Source organism: Lissotriton vulgaris, chromosome 3_1, assembly GCF_964263255.1.
Source record: "Lissotriton vulgaris chromosome 3_1, aLisVul1.2, whole genome shotgun sequence".
NCBI classification, from domain to species: domain Eukaryota; kingdom Metazoa; phylum Chordata; class Amphibia; order Caudata; family Salamandridae; genus Lissotriton; species Lissotriton vulgaris.
In genome coordinates, this window is record NC_141689.1 from 644273002 (window position 1) to 644292971 (window position 19970).

At 38.9% G+C, this 19970-nt stretch overlaps 1 protein-coding gene across 1 annotated transcript in view; it reads right to left on the reverse strand.

Annotated features, from left to right (window-relative positions):
- Positions 1-19970, reverse strand: part of ERAP1 (endoplasmic reticulum aminopeptidase 1) — a 507475-nt gene that overhangs the window by 275429 nt on the left and 212076 nt on the right. The window contains exons 6-7 of the mRNA XM_086960958.1: positions 14745-14899; positions 3908-4021 (exon numbers count right to left, since the gene is read on the reverse strand). Coding sequence (XP_086817084.1) covers positions 3908-4021; positions 14745-14899 — 269 coding nt within the window. The remainder of the gene's footprint in view (positions 1-3907; positions 4022-14744; positions 14900-19970) is intronic.

The following is a 19970-nucleotide window of genomic DNA, read 5'->3' on the forward strand; positions in this document are numbered from 1 at the left end:
TTCTTTTATAAAGAGTGGTATTCATACACATAGTGAAATATGGTCCACACTTAACAAAAACACTCTTCATAAACTCTTCTTACTACGGACCATAGTGAAATAAGGTCCACACTTAACAATAACACACTCTTCATAAACTCTTCTTACTATGGACAATATTATCCTTCATTTACTTGAGTAAACATCCAGTCTAGGCAGCGCTAGAGAATGTGAGTTTTTAGAAGCCCCACAATGGCTAGTTACAGGCAAAGTAGCCCAAAGCACTTGGCGGTAGAGCCAGAGCAGTTGCTCCACCCATGGACTCTGCGACTAAAGAATTTGGTCTTTCCCACTCCCACTGGAGACAAGATGGAGAAACCGGGAGCATTCAGAAATTCTGGGTCAATGTTGATGGTGACAGGCGACAGCAAAGAAAAACAGTCTCTTTTCATCAGCACAGTGTCTGGACCTTTGCGGCGCTTCTCTGTTGTTGCATTAAGTACCCTTGTGTCCTGATGGTAGACTTAGGGTGCTCCTGACGTTTCGATAATGCCTTGAAGCTCCAAGTTCAGAGAGTGCACTTGGTTTATGGGTCACAGCACACTCCTGCTGTGGCTCCCACCTGGCATCCGGGGGTCGCATCCGCACTCTCTAAACTTATAACATGGTATGCTGCGACCATTGCAATCTTGCGGCCTCTCTCCTGGTGAAGGCAGAACCCTTCCACCACTCGGGTTTAGTGCTTTAGGCATCCTCTCAGTCTTAGCAAGACCGCAATCTCTAAGGCAGGCTTAGTTCATGAGGCACACATATGATCCGTGTTAGCCCAGAACAAAATGTACTCAGTAAATGTTCAAAATGCAGGTTCAGATGTGTGAGGCCATCTAACAAACGTCTGAATAATAGGCAATGTGTTCGTAAGAGAAGGCGCGTAAGCACCTCTCCAATTAATCCATGTGATAAGGAGTCTATTATTTTGTATACTGCCTGTTTATAGATCCCACCCACTACAACAAGACCATAATCCATGAGACAGGCCTATGTCGTGGTGCACACGCATGATCTGTGTTTTCCTATGATAAAAAAAATCAGTATTAGGGATCTGACAAAATTAGAGTTGGGCCCTCAGGGCTGGGGTTCCCATCCATCACCATGCAGAGGATTTTTCCATCCCAACAATCTGCAAATCAGTATATCAAAGTCCTGTTCAAAATAGTATATTTAGTCATTCCTACAACTGGCATAATTCAAGTTGCCACTCGTCCTTTCACGTTTCTTGGGTCATTTTCTCAGATTTGGGTACCAGATTAGTTTCAGTGGTAAGAACACAGTAGGGTTTACTCAGCTTTCCAAAATAGTATTGTTGATATTGTAAAAACTCAATGACTGAAAAAGAGCATACACATGAGTTGGCGAGATAGTTGGAAATAAAGTTGTTCTTTACTTTTGTGAAGTAAAACCTTTACTTTTGTAAAGTAAAATTGAGTTGTTCAAACGGTTTATCATCCGGGGGCCGGATATATCCTGCAAAGACTGAAGAAGAGTAGGATTCTTGGGGCTCTTTCTTGGCGCAAAGACTTAAGTCATATTTCTTGTGAGGAGAAGTGGCTTTCGGTTTGAAAACTACATCTTGTCTATAGTTAATTTGCATGTTTTGTGAATTTTTTGAATTATATTATTTGCCTTCACAAGAAGAGTGCTGTTACCTTCTGCTACTGAAAGAAGACATGAATGACTGCAGGTAATAAATGTTGTGTTATCTACAGGAGTTCTTAAAATGCTGGGGCACTGTAAGTAGAAATTGTTGAAATAGACAACAAATGCAAAAAGTATATATATTTTTTATGATAATATAGTTTTTTAATCAGAAGTCTTTGCACTACAAGAAAAGAGTAATCGAAATAATACACATGTTTATGTGATTATAATAAAGAGTTAACATTAAGGAGGGACATTAGGATATCCCACATGATCATATTACATATAACTATCTCCTTGTTTTAAGTTCTCCTTCCCTGCTGTTCTGTTTTCCAACCCTTTCCATCACTTGGCCACTGCAATAATATGAGCCATAACAGTAATCAGATTTGGTGGTCCCTGGAGTTAGAACCTTGAAACTTTGTTTATGCTCAGCGGGACAGGATGGTGCAGCATTATTCTGCAAATCATATTATCCATAAGTGCAAAGATATTAATCATTCATTGACATGTTTTTACGTGGCTGAGGTTTGCAAATTTGTTTCAACCTACCCACCTTCTGCCATGAAGCTATCATCTGAAATTCATCAAATAAAAAATTTATCATTTTTTGTAGTGGAAAGCTCCTAAAACGAGTCTCTAAAACTCATACAATTTCTCCAACTTTACTATACTACATCTATTACTTTTAAGTGATAGCTGTATTATAGTACATGGAGAAGTACTGAGGCCATATCTTTGGTGCCCATTATTCCCAAACAAGTGTGACTGTGTTTTCTGTGCCTATCATGTTTCTTATGAGCCTAAAACTCAACTACTGAGACCTACGGCATCCATTCTCTTAAAATAAAATGTATCACTCCAACAAATGCTTCTGTACAGTTATGTCACACATGATAATTTATGACTAAATGTTTTCAAACCCAGAGAAGTACACCAATAGCAAGTATACCAGGTAGTCTGAAACCTGAATCTACAGATAACTGAATCCACATGTCACACTATATCAAACGTACAAACTGTGCTCTGTTAAATACTGTTCGACTCAGAATATTTCTAATTAATTAAAATCTTTTGGTTGCTCACCACTCTTAAGGCTCTACTATTTTCTCAATTCTTTACCACACCAAGATATGTTATGTAGAGAAAAAGTCTTTGTTTTTCTTAGTTTGATAAGCCTACCAGAAACATTTCATGTCTATCTTGCTGTTCTACTGAATGGGTTACAGAGCATTCAGTATATATATCCAGAAGAATTACATTTGCAACAGTCTTTTTCCATGTCTCCTTGTTTTGGTGAAATGGTTACTGACTCAAGAATCTGGAAACAAACATGGTTGAAATGGTTTCCATCCCCAATCCAGTATAAAGCCACTGGTGCTTTTGTATTGTTAGTCCTTTTTTGCCTACAGGTTGTTTTTCCTAACATAAACCCTACCACATGGGCAATATAAAGGGAAGGGCAATTAGTGGAAACACAAGTCATGAAATGACTGAGCTTGATGATACTGCCAGGTGTTGGAGGATACTAATTGGGAGCTTACAAGGATTAAGCAGAGTACAAAGTTTGAGCACAGAAACTTTCCCATATTGATTCTAGAAAGAGTTGATACATTGTAGTCTTCATTTCGGTTTGAATGATCAAGTCTTTGATGTTCTCACTTTTTTTCTAGACAATTAATCAATCATTGCTTGATTGAGGAGCATATAGTTAAGTTCCCAATAAGATTCAATTAGTTTTTAATGTTATAGGAGGATTCCTTTGATTTTTTCGTTTTACCTCAAGTATTTATTAACACAAATTAGTTGATCGTCTGTGGCGCTTTTCTCTGAGTCTTATTATGATTCTTGTGTTTGGCATTTTACAGGTTACAGCATAGTATGGTATACTACATAGACCTCATTATAAAAAATGTTAGATTCTGATATTTCCAGATATTATTTGCTATTAATATTTCTTAACAGACATGAGAAGTCCCACAGAACTGCACTCTGGTGCTACTGACATAGTATAAATGGGCTAATAAGAGCTAGTTACTTTGAAGTTTATTTTATACAATAAAGTATTGAGTTTGTCCCCCTGGAAATATAGAACATATATGCAATTGCTTTAGTACAACTATTACATTTAAACAAGACACTTCATTAGCCCAATACCGAGAATAAAAGAAAAACATACAATGTTTCTAATTCATATGTAAAGAAAATTGCCTAATACTACAATACTCACAACTTGCAGATCCGGGTGTGTAACATTCACAGAAACATACTCCATAAACTTAGCAAATCCTTCATTTAGCCAAAGGTCATTCCACCACTCCATGGTAACTAAGTTTCCAAACCACTAAAATAAAAAGATGGGAACAAACATGAATTAAATAGATGGATTTCTTCAGGACTTATACAGTTGACATAAATAACATGCATGTAATAGCACTGTGCCATTGCAAACAAAACAGGTGATGGACAGAATGTGGATCAATGTCACACATTCACCCCAGTCCAAAGATCTGGGCCCAAATCCATCGTTTTTTTGCACTCCACACCACCCTGGGTTAGACAATGGCGATATGCAAATCAGCTCTGACCCTGTGCCCCATGGGAACAGTCCAGTCCGAACTACAAAAGCCATGTCCTTCCCAGAACGGAATCAAGCATCCGAGGACCGGACCGGTTTCGAGGTAACACCTCTCATCAGCCCGGCTAGCTTGACTCCAGTGGTGTGGAGTGCCTGGGACCCAAGTCTGAGCATCCCCAGCGCACTTATGGCGGCAATTGCAAGCAAAACAGGTGATGGACAGAATGTGGATCAATGTCACACATTCACCCCAGTCCAAAGATCTGGGCCCAAATCCATAGTTTTTTTGCACTCCACACCACCCTGGGTTAGACAATGGCGATATGCAAATCAGCTCTGACCCTGTGCCCCATGGGAACAGTCCAGTCCGAACTACAAAAGCCATGTCCTTCCCAGAACGGAATCAAGCATCCGAGGACCGGACCGGTTTCGAGATAACACCTCTCATCAGCCCGGCTAGCTTGACTCCAGTGGTGTGGAGTGCCTGGGACCCACGTCTGAGCATCCCCAGCGCACTGTGCCATTACATGGATCACAAGATGGGACCTAATACTTTTTAGATACCACAAGATTTTATCATGTCACCAATCTAGCAATAAAGGTGGATGAGTTACATTCTCCATCATGCACACTCACTTTATGTTGGTGTCCACACGCTGTTTGGTCTGTGCGTAATGCTAGCGGCGCACACTCTGATGGCTAACTATAGCCAGTGAGTTGTCTACTCAAGTTATTCCACATTTGTGTGGTCTTTATTGGCAGGAATTTGGCGAGGAGTGAGCGAGGAGATGTTTGATTGTTTGGCTATTTGAGATGGCAGGAAGCCAAACTCAACTCAGATTGCAAAAACAAGCAGTGGGAAATCATGGGGTGAAGAGAGGGTGGGCAGTAGTTGGAGCCATTGGAATTTGGAGCTACTTCATGAGCCGCCACACCAGTATAACGAAGAGGGGAAAAGGTTTGCTGGTGCGCGTAAAGTGCCAGAGTCTCCCTGGAGTCCCCTTTGTTCATGGTCATTTGTCAATCCTACTGCTCCCACTGAGGAAGTAAAGGCAGCCATCAGCAGTAGTTGTTGTTGTTGAGGAGGCAGATAGGGTCAGGCCATTGGTGTTAGTCCTGCAGCACCAGGAGGCAGCATTGTGTGGGGCAAAGGTGGTCAGTTTAGGTACCAGTACCGCTAGGTCCTGCAGACCCTCTCCCCTTTCTGTCAATTAATCATTCTTCTGCTCTGCTTTGCCTCACTATATCACTGCCGCAGTTTCTGCTCAAGCTACTTGTTTCCTGACATTGTTCTACTATAAATTCACTGTCATTGATCTTTTTTCTTTTGTAAATGTCTTTGCCTCAACGTTGAAATTATTTTCATTATGTTGCACTTTTACAGCCCTGCCACTTGTTTTTGATTTCCTGCTCCTTGTGTGCAGATACACAAATTATGACAGACTGCGATGTTTGCCTCCCAGGATCAATGCTGGCTCTCTTGGGAAGCTAAGACACAGGTTGAGTGGCTACATAGTGGCTATTGGATTTTCACAGCAAGAATTTTGCACTTTGAAATTTTGTATGGTAACCATACTCGAGTTTGCTGTGGTGTCTGTGCTTTGGTCTTCTTAATCTTCCTTCTCTGACTTCTCAGGGACCTTGTTACCCCAGTCACTAGTCCATGGCAAACCTGGCTCAGGGGGTCAACATTCCGACCGTGAGAGTAGTCGTGGGCTGGTGGAGTTGACTGCTGTCTCACAGTCTCTGGGAGGGCAGAGTTTTTGGGACAAAGGTTAGAGTTTGAAAAGCCAGTCATACGCTGGAGTTCAGGGGTGGAAGCAAGAAGAACAGATGATCCGACAAACTTAGGAGCTGATGCATCTGAGCTGCATCGGGAGGATGCTGTGCCTTGCATGAATTTTAGATGCATAGAATGGATTGGTATATCTATACCCGTTATTGTCATTGAGACTTAGGACCTACTGGCAATAACGTGGAGAAAAGAAAATGTTGAAACACATACTTTAGACTAATGAACTATAAGAATTGTCAAAACAAAATAAAATAAAATCTTGCTGCAGTGGTCCTTAGTTGTGGGGAGTAACTACATCCTCTTTTGGTCCTGTTTAAATTACATGATTCATTTGCGCTACGCTATCTCATATTATAAAAGAAACAGTAATTAAAGTTAGTGATTTGCACTTTCCAGTACAAAGTTTGTTTATTGAGGTGTAGCAATTGCCAAACGTAAAATGAAAGGCCACCCTAAATTGATGAGTGCTATATATCGTATTTTGAAATACATCATGAACCTATTGGAAAATGTAGTAAAAGATTTATATCATAATATTGAGACCACCTCACCAATGCTAAATAAACTTGTAGAACTTACTGCAGGGCTTTCCAAAAGAAAACAGGTTAGCATGACTAGCTGCACTTTAGTTGATAAGGAATCTAAACTTTAATAGATACCGTTATATTTGTGAATAAAAAAAAGGGACACAGCTTTACAGACTGAGGGCAGAGGTAACAGGGGACACATATTGCAATCTAGTAGATGTTTTAGCTCAAACTACCCACAGATAATCAGAAAACAGTAAAAACAAGAACTGATAACAGGGATCAAACAATGCATGTTAAGGCCAAAGAAATAGAGAAGGAATTAAGCTACATTACTAAAAATATCAAAGTACATTCTACTTTTCAAGATAAAACAAGAAAGGAAGAGACTGGTCTTAAAAATAGTAAATCAAATTGTACAGGAGAAAAAGGAAAAGGATTACAAAAAAAGGACTCCGTAGGGTGTGTTGGGATAGCACCCATACTAATTGTAAAGAGGAGTTAAATTCTGGTTTAAATAAAAGTATGACAACAAATGATTGCTTAGATGAGAAATGTGAAGCAGAAGTAGGTGCAGCAAGTGATGATGAAATAAATCTTCTGGAGCAAGAAACCGAATTAGGAGTGGCTACTAAACTAGGAGAGATTGAAGTGTTGGGATCTAAAATATGAAAATATCATCCTATCCATTTGCCATTAGCAGCGTAGATAACTAACTACTAATGATATGGCACAATGAATTATCAATCCTGAGTCCAGGTCATCTATATAATGATTTCATTTGAAAAAAATAACTTGAAAATGTGATTGGTCTCTGGGAAAAAAGTGAGGATCATTTGATCTTACAAATAGTTGATATCTTTGCAGATTGGATACCAAGCCCATATCTTAATAGGGGAATAATAATCTTGATCCTTAATAGGACATCAAGGCTATCTAAAATAAAATGTGAAATAGTATTGGTTGAGCTTCCCAAAGAAAAGTTCGAGTCTGAATAGTCTAATGTCATGGTCCATTTTTATTCAACGCTTGTGGCTGAACAAGTCTTACATTTTCTTGATGATTTAAGAGCTATGTTTCGACATATACATTGTGCAGAAGGGTAAGAATATTCAGCTGGAAAGTAAGGAAGGCTTTAGTTATGATGATAGGGTGTATGACATCAGTGACACAAAGTGAGAAAAGCCAGGTGGCAACGCAAAAGCAACTGTAGGTGATTAGTCGGGTCAAAGATAATGAATTACCAACACAGGCTCTGAAACAAGAATATTCACAGCCCCACCACTAAAAAAAGACAATAGAATAAGAGATATGTGAATGGAATTCGATAGTGGCAGCAATTAAATCTGGGTGTTTGGTGACCAAATCAAATATCTTGATTGTAAAACTCTCCATTTGATATCCAGAAATATTGCTGGCTTTAAAAGATATTGGCTCAAGGATATGGATTTTGTAGCAATAGTAGTTGAGATTAGATATAGATACAGAAGTGTATTAATAATGGTAATAAGAGGAAATCAATAACATTTATTATAGCTAATGTCCATTTGCTACGGATAAAAGAGAGATTACGGAGAGAAACTACAAAAGTTGGGAGTTCAAATAAAGAAGTTTGGATTTAAATAGCCTACCGTCAAATATACTGCTATTGCGGGATTTTAATGATAAAAGCCCTTTGTCAGAAACATTGGATGATGTATAACAAACTATGAAAAATGTCTATGCATACCAAGCCAAATATCCAGGGATAGGAAATGTAATGGTGTAGACAGTAAATTAAAACGTACAATAAACGCTCACAATATGACCATTATTATTGGGAGAGTTCCAGGGGTTCAACCTGCAAACAACACTTGTGACAATGGGAAAACATCATCACTTACTGATTGCACTATCGGAAGACTTCTTTATTATTTAAGATATGTTGGTAGATGAAACAGTCAGGGATGATAATAGATCCATAGAATTGACTTTGCATGACCACGCCAATAATAGAGAGACCTGGGTTAATATTCAATATGTTTGTTGAAAGAATATTCAAAGGATCAATTTGGTCCCCGAGATTCAAGGCCCAAAGTGAAAAGCTGATTTATGACTTTAAATGAGCAGTCCAAAAAATGGGGGGAAATGCACTTAAGATCAGGGCCTACTCAGGTGCTGCAGGATCATGGGATGCAATTGATACAGCAAGAGTGAGAATAAATAGTATGTTAGGGAAGCTTCTCAAATAGACCGAACACTGAGGGGTCCTATGAGGAAGCTGTAAAGGAAATAGATCTGAATTTAGAAGAATAAGCGTGGCAGAAAAAGGAAAATAGTGATCAGAAGTTATTAAGGCAGTACGAGAGACAAGGTGCAACATTTATTGGGAACTAATGCTTGGAACAAATAAGGTGCTGGCAGGCACACTCTGTGAATATTTTTAGTTAACATGTTTGGCACTAAATATTGCTAAAGAAAAGGGAAATGTTCCAGAGTTGGATATTGTTGGCATTTTAGGTGATCAGGCTTAAGCAATATTAACACAAGAAAATGTGATACCAACAGTAAAAGATGTCAAAAATGTAATAAAAGCATTCAAGGGCTCTAGAGTGTAAGGGCAGGATAGTATACCCACGACTATATTAAAATGAACTCCAGATCTATGAGCACAATGTTACCATCTTTGCCAAATGCAGTTACTAAGGAAACTAGAATCATAGAAAGGTAATATGGGTACCACTATATAAAATGGCCTGCATGAGGATCTGCATAATTATCGTTTGATAAGTCTGTTAGATATTACTAGCCAGATTTATACCAAGCTCCTAAATGGGGTACTTCACCTGAATTATTGAAACAGATAATCAACCTGCATGAGGGCTCCAGGACCCAGATTTAATTGGGAAATAATGGTGCACTGTTAAGAAAATGTAAACTCCAAATTGACTTAGACAAGGTTGCATATTGGCACCCCTTTTGTTTTACATCTATATTGTAGATGGCCAGAAATATTTGGCAAAGGCAAGTCATTTCCACCAAAACTGTGGGAGGAATATGTGCTCCATATATTTTATGCAGATGATGCTATTTTGATTGATCTTGCCCCACTTGGTCTACAGGGACAACTGAATGAATTTCCTAAATATTGTGTCTCTAATGAATTAAAATAAATGTGACCAATATTAAAGCAATGGTTTTTATGAAAAATTTGAAAAAGATAATATCAATATGCTGACATTTTCAGTCACAGAAACAAAGAGGCACAGCAGTAAACCATGAACTTGCCCATAAATCTGTAGAGGATCCAAAAGTCTTACAATATGAAGATCATTCAATCATTTCTGTATGGGTGCAACCTAATAAAAGAGAAGCAGATGAAATGTGTAGAGAAACAGAGATGCATTATGGAAAAGATGACTTGGTCTCTCGAATGGATCAGTGAATTGTGCTTTAAGGTTTGAGATTGGATTGTTGAACATATAATGTAACTATCAAAGAATAATTCATTTTTTTATCAAATATTTTCATCTGCAGAATATACAATGAGACATATCATTAAAAATTATCTTCAGCCTGAAAAGGCATATCTTGAATGCAAACTTTAGAGAAAATTATAATGACGGGTGATCCACTTGGTTCCATTGATCCAGCAGAGCGCTCTCACCTAGCCTGGAAAACGTTATTAAAAAAAGTGGTGAAAGAGCTATGTAACAAAACAAACCTAGAGAACTGTGAGTATTACAGATCTACATCATATGCATATGGCTCAATTACCAGAAACGTACAGATATATTTAGAAGATAGAAAGGATAGAAATGTTAAACAGTGGATATTTAAAGCTTCGTTTAGGCCAAGTTTCTTCCTTTACATTTTGGAAATTACCCAACAGTAACATTGGACTAAACACAGGCAATATATAAATGCCGTTTTGTAAAGACTGTATAGCCACACTTATGCATCTCTTGAATTTCTGTACATATTTTTCCCTGGATTGGATGACACTTTTAATGACACTTTTTAAATATATGAACATACGAAAAGTTTATAAATTGTTAAGCTGTTTAATGAAGTGTGCTATTACTCAATAATGCTACCAACTTGGGAAATTCTTTGAGATGGTTAGTATTAAGACTGATTCGCTTTATGAGCAATAATGGAAGCCGGATAAATAAGTGTAATATCTGGGTCCTGGATTGTGTTTGAATAGTTAAATGCCCAACTGTGTCCAATATATATTTGTGAAGGAATTTGAGTTTGGATTAGTGAATTCTGATTGATATTTAAGGGACATAATAATTGATAGCATTTTATTTGCACTATGCACAGTACATGTCTGTATGCAATGTATTTCCACATTGATTACATACTCTAATACATGTAGCAATAAAAACTGTTGATATGCTGTTGCAGTATTCTTTAAAAAAAAAAGTATTTTAAAAATTATATATAAAGTATTTTAACTGTGCTTTGTATATATACTTTTGGGGGATTTTCTTGTGTATGTTAATGCATTTCATTCTTTGTCTTTTTGATGTATGTATTATTGATATTGGTATAATATTAAACATAAATAAACTGAAATTGGTGGTCTTCTTACATCATCCCTGGGAAATCCTCTCAACATGTGGGTCAATCTGTTTTGTAGTCTGAATGGTAGGCAGACATATAGTGAGTGCACATTCAATTACAGCCTGAGTTGTATTTCTTGTTTTTAATGCTTTGCGTTATCTGCTGACCTTTGAATGCTAAGTATAACAAACATTCACTCATTTTAATATAAGATCAACAGAGACTTGTCTAACCTATTTTACACTTGACATGCCCTTTGATGTAAAGAATGATAATGTTATGACTGATAGATGTAATGTGGAAAATGTTATTTTGCGTGATTAAACTCACCATAGAAAACGGATACCTTCAATATGAACCAAAGCAAAGGACAACAAAACACTTCTCACCAATCAAGTGTCTATGTGATGCATGACAACTTTAGAGCAGTAAGGGTACTCGTCAGAAGTATAGCACTTCTGTGATTGTTGTATGATGTAATACTTAATGAAAATGTTTGAACTATATTCAAATGGAATTTAGTCTATTAGAGGTCTCAAATTTCTGATACTATCCACCTGACTTTTTATTCAACATTAGCTTTTTTTGCATTTTGCATGATAACCTTCAAATGATATTTGGAATAATACCATGGATCGCAGTTGATGTTCATCTACACCAATCACAAATGCTACTAAAGGTGTGTACCAAAAATACTACTATGAAAAGTTGTAACAAAATTCAACATACCAATGTGCAACTTTAAGTTCATCACGTCTCTTGCAAGACTTTTTATCCACACAAGGAGAAACATGTCCCAACATCTACCTGCATGGCCAATTCATAAAAGAAAAAAGGCATTGTCGTTTTCAGTCTATGCTTACTATCAGAAACTGACTTCATAGAAAAAGTAAGAGTCCAGCGTAATTCCCTTGCGGTTTCCTTCGTACTGTGAAGTCATAGAATAACCCAGACCTTCTCCAAACAGTTAGTTTCACTGAAAAATAACCAGGCCTGGGGCTAAGACTGAGATCCCTGAACACTTTTAAGAGAATAAGCTGGGAAAGATCATATCAATGTTTTTCAAGCAAATGTTTTCTAAACTCCCTAGCCCATAATGTTACGATTAACTTCATTGCAAAAGCTGGAGAAGATCTGGTTCTGTTCATTTTAGCACAAGAGGGACATAGAGCTGCTGAGGCTTGAGTTCGGCCTTCAATTTGACCAGAAAGTAGCTCTGGATGGAAACAGAGCCCAAAAACTGAGTTAGGCTGGTGGTTGCCTTTCAAAGGTTAGTACAAGAGGATTTCCACACTAAAGTATGTAAATGACCTGCTGATACTCAACAAAGGTATATGCCTGCTGTGCTAGCACAATGTGTGATGTGCTTATTTAAAAAAATATAGATATAGTGACTAACATAGAAAAGCAAATTTATGTTTTTTGTTTGTGAGAACATCAGGGGATACATCCATTATAACGCAGCCATTTCAACGACCTACCTTTACAATGCAACTGTTACAACGCAACTGCATTTACCCCGCATGCCATTACAATGCATGCCATTACAACGTATGTCGCTACAATGCATGCCCTTACAATGCATACCATCACAACGCATGCCATTACAACGCATTATAAGGTAAGTAGTGGATATTTTTATAGTATTAGAGTGGGTATGGTTTTGGGGTACATGGGAATAGTCATTTTTACCCATACACTATCCAACACTTACCTTACTGTTGTCCTAAAAGAATTATGCCTTGTAATGGTATGCGTTGTAATGGAATGCGCTGTAATGGTAGTTTAAAAAAATGCGTTGTAATGGCATGCATTGTAAAATCATGCAATGTAATGGTAGTTAAGATGTAAAGACTGCGCTGTAAAAGCATGCATTGTAATTGTCTGTGGTGAACCGTCATACTTTCGAACATCAGCTGAGTTATAGAATAAAGGTGAAAATACACTGAAATTGGTGAGCTTTTGCCTGTACAGAGGTATCTTATTTATTAGTTTGCTGTGCGGAGGTGGAAACTGGTTGAACTGCATGGCATCTAGGGGAAACACTGCATCTAAACAAGTATGCCAACTCGATAAGAACTCTGGGGGCCTATCAGTCACATAAGTGGTAAAAGCCTATAATTGGAAGATGGCCCAAATTATTCTTCATGGCTTTCAGGTCAGCTTCTTGGAAATTAGACTGCACTTCAATTGCCTTCAGGGGTGCTCTCTTTAGCCTTTGCTTTATGTCTTTCAAGTTGGAACATTCCTCGAATTTCTGGATGCATTGCAGCGCTCTACTGTATCTTCGACAGCAGGGATGGGCTGGGGGTGGCAGAAGTACAAGTGAACAAAATTGGTGCACTAGATGCACTAGAATATTCCTCAATGTAACACATATTTCAACTATGACAAGGATTAAACATTTCATTTTAAGATTTAAAAGCTTTACTCAGAAGGGCTGTATTGATATGACTTACATTTAGGGAAACTGACCTCTAAGAATCATTAGACAGTTTAAAAAAAAACATTGATTTTAAAAATAAATCAATGGTCCTGTTGCATTGCGATTTTGTATGGACCTACAAATAATTTTTCCTGGGAATCTTAGGCACAACAATGTGTTTCAGAAGACAACCTCTGTCACGCAAGGGGCACCTGATCTTAGGTTTTTAATGGCTAAGTCACTGAAGTCTATGCTCTTAGAAACATAGTGGCTACATCACTTCCAAATGAAGTTGAGAGAAGAGCAAGCCTGGAATGTCAACAGCCCTGCGGGCTCCTGTTCTTCCCAACTCTAAATGAAGGACTTAGACTTGGCAGCGAATGAACCAGGAAGTCAGCCATCCTTCTGAGGTTGGTGGGTTGAGTAGCAGTGAATCAGGTAATAGTAATAAGTAGTAACAAAGTATTTGCAAGCAGCGGGAGTGAGGAATAAAGCGGTATACAAAAAAACACTAATTTCTATTACATAATTTGCACATGTAAATGTGGATGCTGATTGTGCCCATTTTTTATGCACAGGTGTAAAGAACCCTATGCATACAGTTAAGCACAAACACCCAACTTAAAAAATGTTTACAGTCTGGTAATAATGTCTTCAAAATAAATATTTCATATGCGTTCCACCCATTCCTAGGTACCTCCTGGTACCGACTGATGAATGTAAAATCTATTTTTGCATCACTTACACAGGAACATTAATTGAATAGTTAGACAATGGGGGAAGTTTATCAAGGGGTTTTGTGAATCTCCTAAAAACATGATTTTGTAGGTGTGGCTTACGTGCTTGGCATGCCCTTGGTCGCATCCTCCTTTCTAAATTAGTGCCCAGACGGTAGGCATTTTATAATGCTTATCTACAACTGTATATATTAGGAACATGTGGCACGCACAAACACACATGTACAGCATATGCTCTATCATGTGTATCTTTGGCAAATCTCTCTTTGCAAACCGTGTTCAAAAAGTGTAATACCTCTGACTTTTTCCTATGTTGAAGTGTTTGTGCTATCCCAAAGTTTTCTGAATTGACCCAATTTTCTTTATTATAATTCTTATTAAAAAGAAACAAAATGAAAATACAAACTTTAAAACAATATGCCTAAATGTGCTTTCTGCCGCCCAAAGATATTACCTGGTGAGCCAGTTCATGAGCCACAATCATAGTAATCCAGAGTTTATTAGATGCAGTTGAAGATTCTGGATCGAACAACAAAGCCGTTTCCCGATATGTGGTCAGGCCCCAGTTTTCCATTGCCCCAGACTGGAAGTCCGGTATAGCAACTAGATCTGTAAAACAAACGTGCACATTCTAAGTCACCATCCTCTAGGCCTTCTCCCCACCAGGCACTTACAAGCAAGAATAAGATGGTAAATTACACAACATAATAAATGAACTTCACTAAATTGTAAACACAAATTATACATTCAGATCTGTAAAATATAGTTTCACACAAAGTTCATACCTACCATCTCAGACTCCTCACACTTCCTTGTAAGAGCTGTTCTCAATGACCATGAAACGCATTTTTGTAGGGCTGAAAGCTGGCAAGACCATTATATCGCTCTTTCGGAATCTATGCCCTTCTCCTACACTTGCACCAACAGACTGGTAACCATGGCACCCAGTGTAATAGTCTTTCATATGGTACCTTAAAGCCAGGTATGTGGGTAAAATAGGGTTCTTTATTTACAGTGACTTATGAATGCAGTAGAGAAACATTCCTTTATGAGATTTTGACTTTGAAGGTGGCCCCAAGTCATTCTGTCAAAGAAGAAAAGGGTGCCAGAGGACAGTTTTAAATAATACAGGGAACTCCCACCCGGATTCTCTTACCACCTGTTCAGCAAAGTCTTGACTTTGTGACTCGCTTGGGGTGAGTGTCGTACCTCACAAAGGGCCTTAGTGGACTACCTCTTCTGTCGACGCTACTACATAAGTCGGCATGGTCTAGTATCCTTGTGTAAGCTGCTGGGAAGCAACAAGCCAGCATTTACTTCCTGGCAGTCAGTAGACCTGTGCACTGCCATCAGAACAAAAAGTACACTTGTGTTCTTTCAATTGTTGAGCGCTCTCAAGGGCCGGCCTATACCCTTGGAACAAACTTCAGTAAAGAATCACTGTGGTGCATTACTGGGCCCAAGTAGGTCATACAAATTTACCTTCTTGCTGTTACCCTGAAGTCCTTGATCTGCACGGTTCTGCACCCTGCAAATTCTATGTGCCCAAAGCACATGTGGTCTTCAGACTTGTAGCTAAATTGGCATCCTACTGTGAAGTGTGGAACCCAGTTTAGGGCACACAGGACTGTCATCAAATGTTTAGTACACAATGGCGAAGATGAACACCTCCACTAACGCTGACAACACGGAGACCCACTCAAGCAATGAGACCCCCCTTTATTTTTTTGCCATCAAAATCCCTTTAATATATGAGCTTGTGGGTAAAAATATATATTGTAGAAAGGCTGCATGTGAGAGCTGACTGGTGACATTGTGAAGACGAGGAGGAGGCAGTCTGCGACCCACAGAGGTTTTCTCTCAGCTATCCTGGTACTCCACGATAGGTGAACCATTTTTAAATTTCTGTCAGCCATTAATTCTTCGATCATCTCTCACACACCTTCTTGTTTGCCTTAAATCCTCTTTCTTCCATCCCTACTGCCATACCTTTTTACTAATAAAGCTTAAGGTCAATCGTCCTCAAAATAATCTCTTGTCGGATGGAATATTACCTGTCTGGTGAATAGCCCTCAATCCACAAGGCTCATTCCACTCTACACTGTCCACCCCTTTCTTTGCAAGTGACCCCTCCTGCATTCCTCATGGCCTCTGCCGCAGACGACCACATTATGACAAAATACCATAAAAATGGCCAGTATAAAGTACCTAGCAAACACCAAGTGCCTTTCCCTTAAATATTGTGCTCCTTGCTCATCCATTCATTGCTATGGGCAGAGTTAGAGTTGGCGGACAGGCATTCCGACACAAAAGTAACAGGCATCTTGTCTGCCTTATTACAAATGCATTAAGATATTATGCACTTGTAATAAGGCAAACAGGATATGCATCATGTTTGTGACTGAGTACCCATATGCCAAACTCTAAATCAAGCCTTATGTTCCTATTTAACTTCACTATTTCCCTCCTTTCTTTGACTAGGTGGCGAAAAAGTTGGCAATTTTTTCGACACTTTTATCATGCTTTACTCTACCCATCATATGCTTCAAGCTATCAACTTTGCTCCACTGCCATATCTTTCTAAATATTTCAAAACGTAGATGTTTAAGCGCCCTAGCATTTTATGTATTTATGCACAATTCAATACTTTCTAACCACAAATTCTGTTTGGGGAGAATCAGAGGTCCTTTCTTAGATGGGCTATGCACATTCCAAGCAGAGAGTTATCACATATTTAATGTTACTACCATTCTTCTATGGAAAATCTGCACGGGGAGTGTCAGTGTTAGGCCAAACTTTACCTGTGAAATGTCATAATTTACATTTAATTTAACAAAATATTTGTTGGACGTTTTCAATTATCAGAGATGAGATGTGGTTACAGTAAAATCAAGATTTGATGACAATTATTGATTACAAGAGTGTCCATTTGGGTGGAGAGGATCAACTTTCAATTCATCTCTGTATGACCCTGGTCTAAGCATATGGGATGCCTCACTCCACCTAAGATCCCCCTTTCTATTTGGTGTATGCATCATTGCAATTGGCTTCGGAGTTTTAAATCTTTTCTTGCCATTTATTTAAACATTTGTTCAGAAGGCCTTTACTAGAAAGAACAGTGCCTGCGGAATGGACCTAAACTAATTCTGTTTCCATAGTGCTTTCATGAGGGGGCTTGGGGCCACCAGGTCAGCTATGACTCTCTTTACCATCATTAACAATGTAGACTGTCTATCGAGTAAATGATTCTGGAAAATATCCTATATATATGCCCATGACTTTGGAGCTTATTGCAGTCACTTAAGGAAACAAAAAGCTTCACTGATGGACACCAGTATGGTAGCTGTGATGTTAGTAATCACTTATTAACAGGGAGGACGCTACATTTCAGTGGGAGTGTGTTCTAGTAGTGTGCATTTTTCTCTATGTGTTATCCTGTATAATTTGTGTGGAAGTTGACTAGATCTGTTCATGTACTTGTTTAAAGGTCTGTATTACTTGCAGCTTGTCACATTTTGTGTATGTCCCCTGCTTCATTAGGCCACTCCACTTCTTAATCCCTCTTTCCTCACGTCCACTGAACCTCTTCAGCGCTGAAGATATCTCTGCCTATCCGCAGTGGTGCTCTGGGAATCTTTTAGCCAATTAATCTGAGAGCCTGTTCCATATACAAAGTGAACAGTGTGTGATAGAAAGAAACTGCCTTTTGGGCTAGACCTAGATTTGTAGTTTGTTTATTACTTATAGGGGGCTCAGCCACCAAAAATCGTTATGACACTGAGAAAACAAGCTGTATACTAAACTCAAGTGAGCGTTTACGAGAAAGGATTATGTTACTTACCCTCTAAGCATCTGTTCTTGGCATGTAGTGCTGCAAATTCACATGCTTTGCATAAGTCTACCATCTAGTGTTAGCTCAGATGATTACAAGTTGTTTTTGTTTCAAGAAGTTTTCTTCGAGTCACAAGGCTGTGTGTGGACTCCTCCTCTTGGTAATACTGCGCATGGCCATCAACGTCATCTTCAGATTGTTTTGCTGTGGGTAGGTGAGTATGTAAATATGATATATAAATCAGCAATGTTAATGTCCATGCAGTAGTATGATATAAGTATATAAAGTGTATGATCTTCAACCTACACAAGGTTTTTGAGGAGGCGGGTTGGCCCATAGGCAGTGGTTAACCTGTGGGGGTTGCAGTTGTTTGAAATAAAGTTCTTACGACCACTTGACCAACATTGGCTTGTTGGCGTGCAAAGACCTCTGCACAATAATGTTTTGTGAATGCATGTGAAGTGGAACATGTTGCTGCTTTGCAAATATCAGCAATAGGAATATTGCCTACAAAAGCCATTGAAGCTCCTATTTCCTAGTGGAGTTAGCTTTATGAGGAAAAATTTAAAACCTTTTAGCTTGCGCATAGCAAGTTTGGATGCATTTAACTATCCATCTTGAAATGCCTGATTGAAACATTTCCATTCCCATGAGAGGAGGTGTGAAAGCAATAAACAATTGCTTTGTTTTTCTGAAAGTTTAAGGGGCACATCCATCAAAGGAAATTGCATTCGCAAATGGTGCGAATCGCAAAATTCGTCCGTTTGCGAATGCAACTCCCATTTTTGGGATGCATTAACATTTTTGTATTTTCCGCAATTTAAGAAATAGCAAAATTGTGATTTCTTAAATTGCAATTGCATTAAGGAATCTCAAATTGAGATTCCTTAAATGCAATGCATCAAACTCAAAAAAATTGCGAAGTTGTCATATTGCCTGTTCAAATTAGGATAACGTTGTGTTGTAGGTGAGGTAGGAAGGCCTTCACTGCTAAGCAAACAGCTTGCAGTTCTAGGTGGTTGATATGGAGTACCCTGTGTTTGGACTCCCATACCCGATAAATTGTGAGGGTTTGGAGATGTGCCCCCCAACGAATTAGGGAAGCATCTGTTTTGAGAATTATTTGTGGAACTAGAAAATTAACGTATAAAATACAGACTGTGTTCGGAACCATGCAACATGTCCGCCAGGAGATTAAACCGGTGGCTGTATTCCTAGACATGGAAAAGACTTTTGATTCGGTGAAATGGGGTTTTTTACGCCAAGTGTTGATGAGAATGGGACTTGGGAGGGCATTCCTGCATATGCTGGGTATTCTGTATTACGAGCCAACCACTCGAGTGCGTATTGGCGATTTGGTCACTGCCCAGTTTAACATCACTAGAGGCACCAGACAGGTCTGTCCCCTTTCCCCGCTACTATACGCCCTACAGACGGAACCACAAGCCTGTGCCTTACGGGAATATCATGGGAATGAAGGTATCGGGTTCCCCACTTACAGAATTGTAGTATCTACATAAGCAGATGACACACTTCTTTATGTTAGGGAACCTGAAGAGAACTTGACGGCTGTTATTAGGGAAGTGGTTAGATTTGGTGCTTTGTCTGGCCTTAAAGTTAATTGGGAGAAATCCTTGGTCTTTCCGCTCACGCCTGCTACAGTAGAGTTTGCGATGGACTACCCCCTCTGTTGGACGGTAGACTCGGTGAGGTATCTGGGCATTCGTCTGCATAAGGAGACGGATATTGTATTCTGGGAAAATTACGGCACAGCCATCTCTAAGCTGGAGGATGATGTGGACCTATGGATCTGGCTCCCTCTGTTGCTGATGGGCCGTATATCGCTTA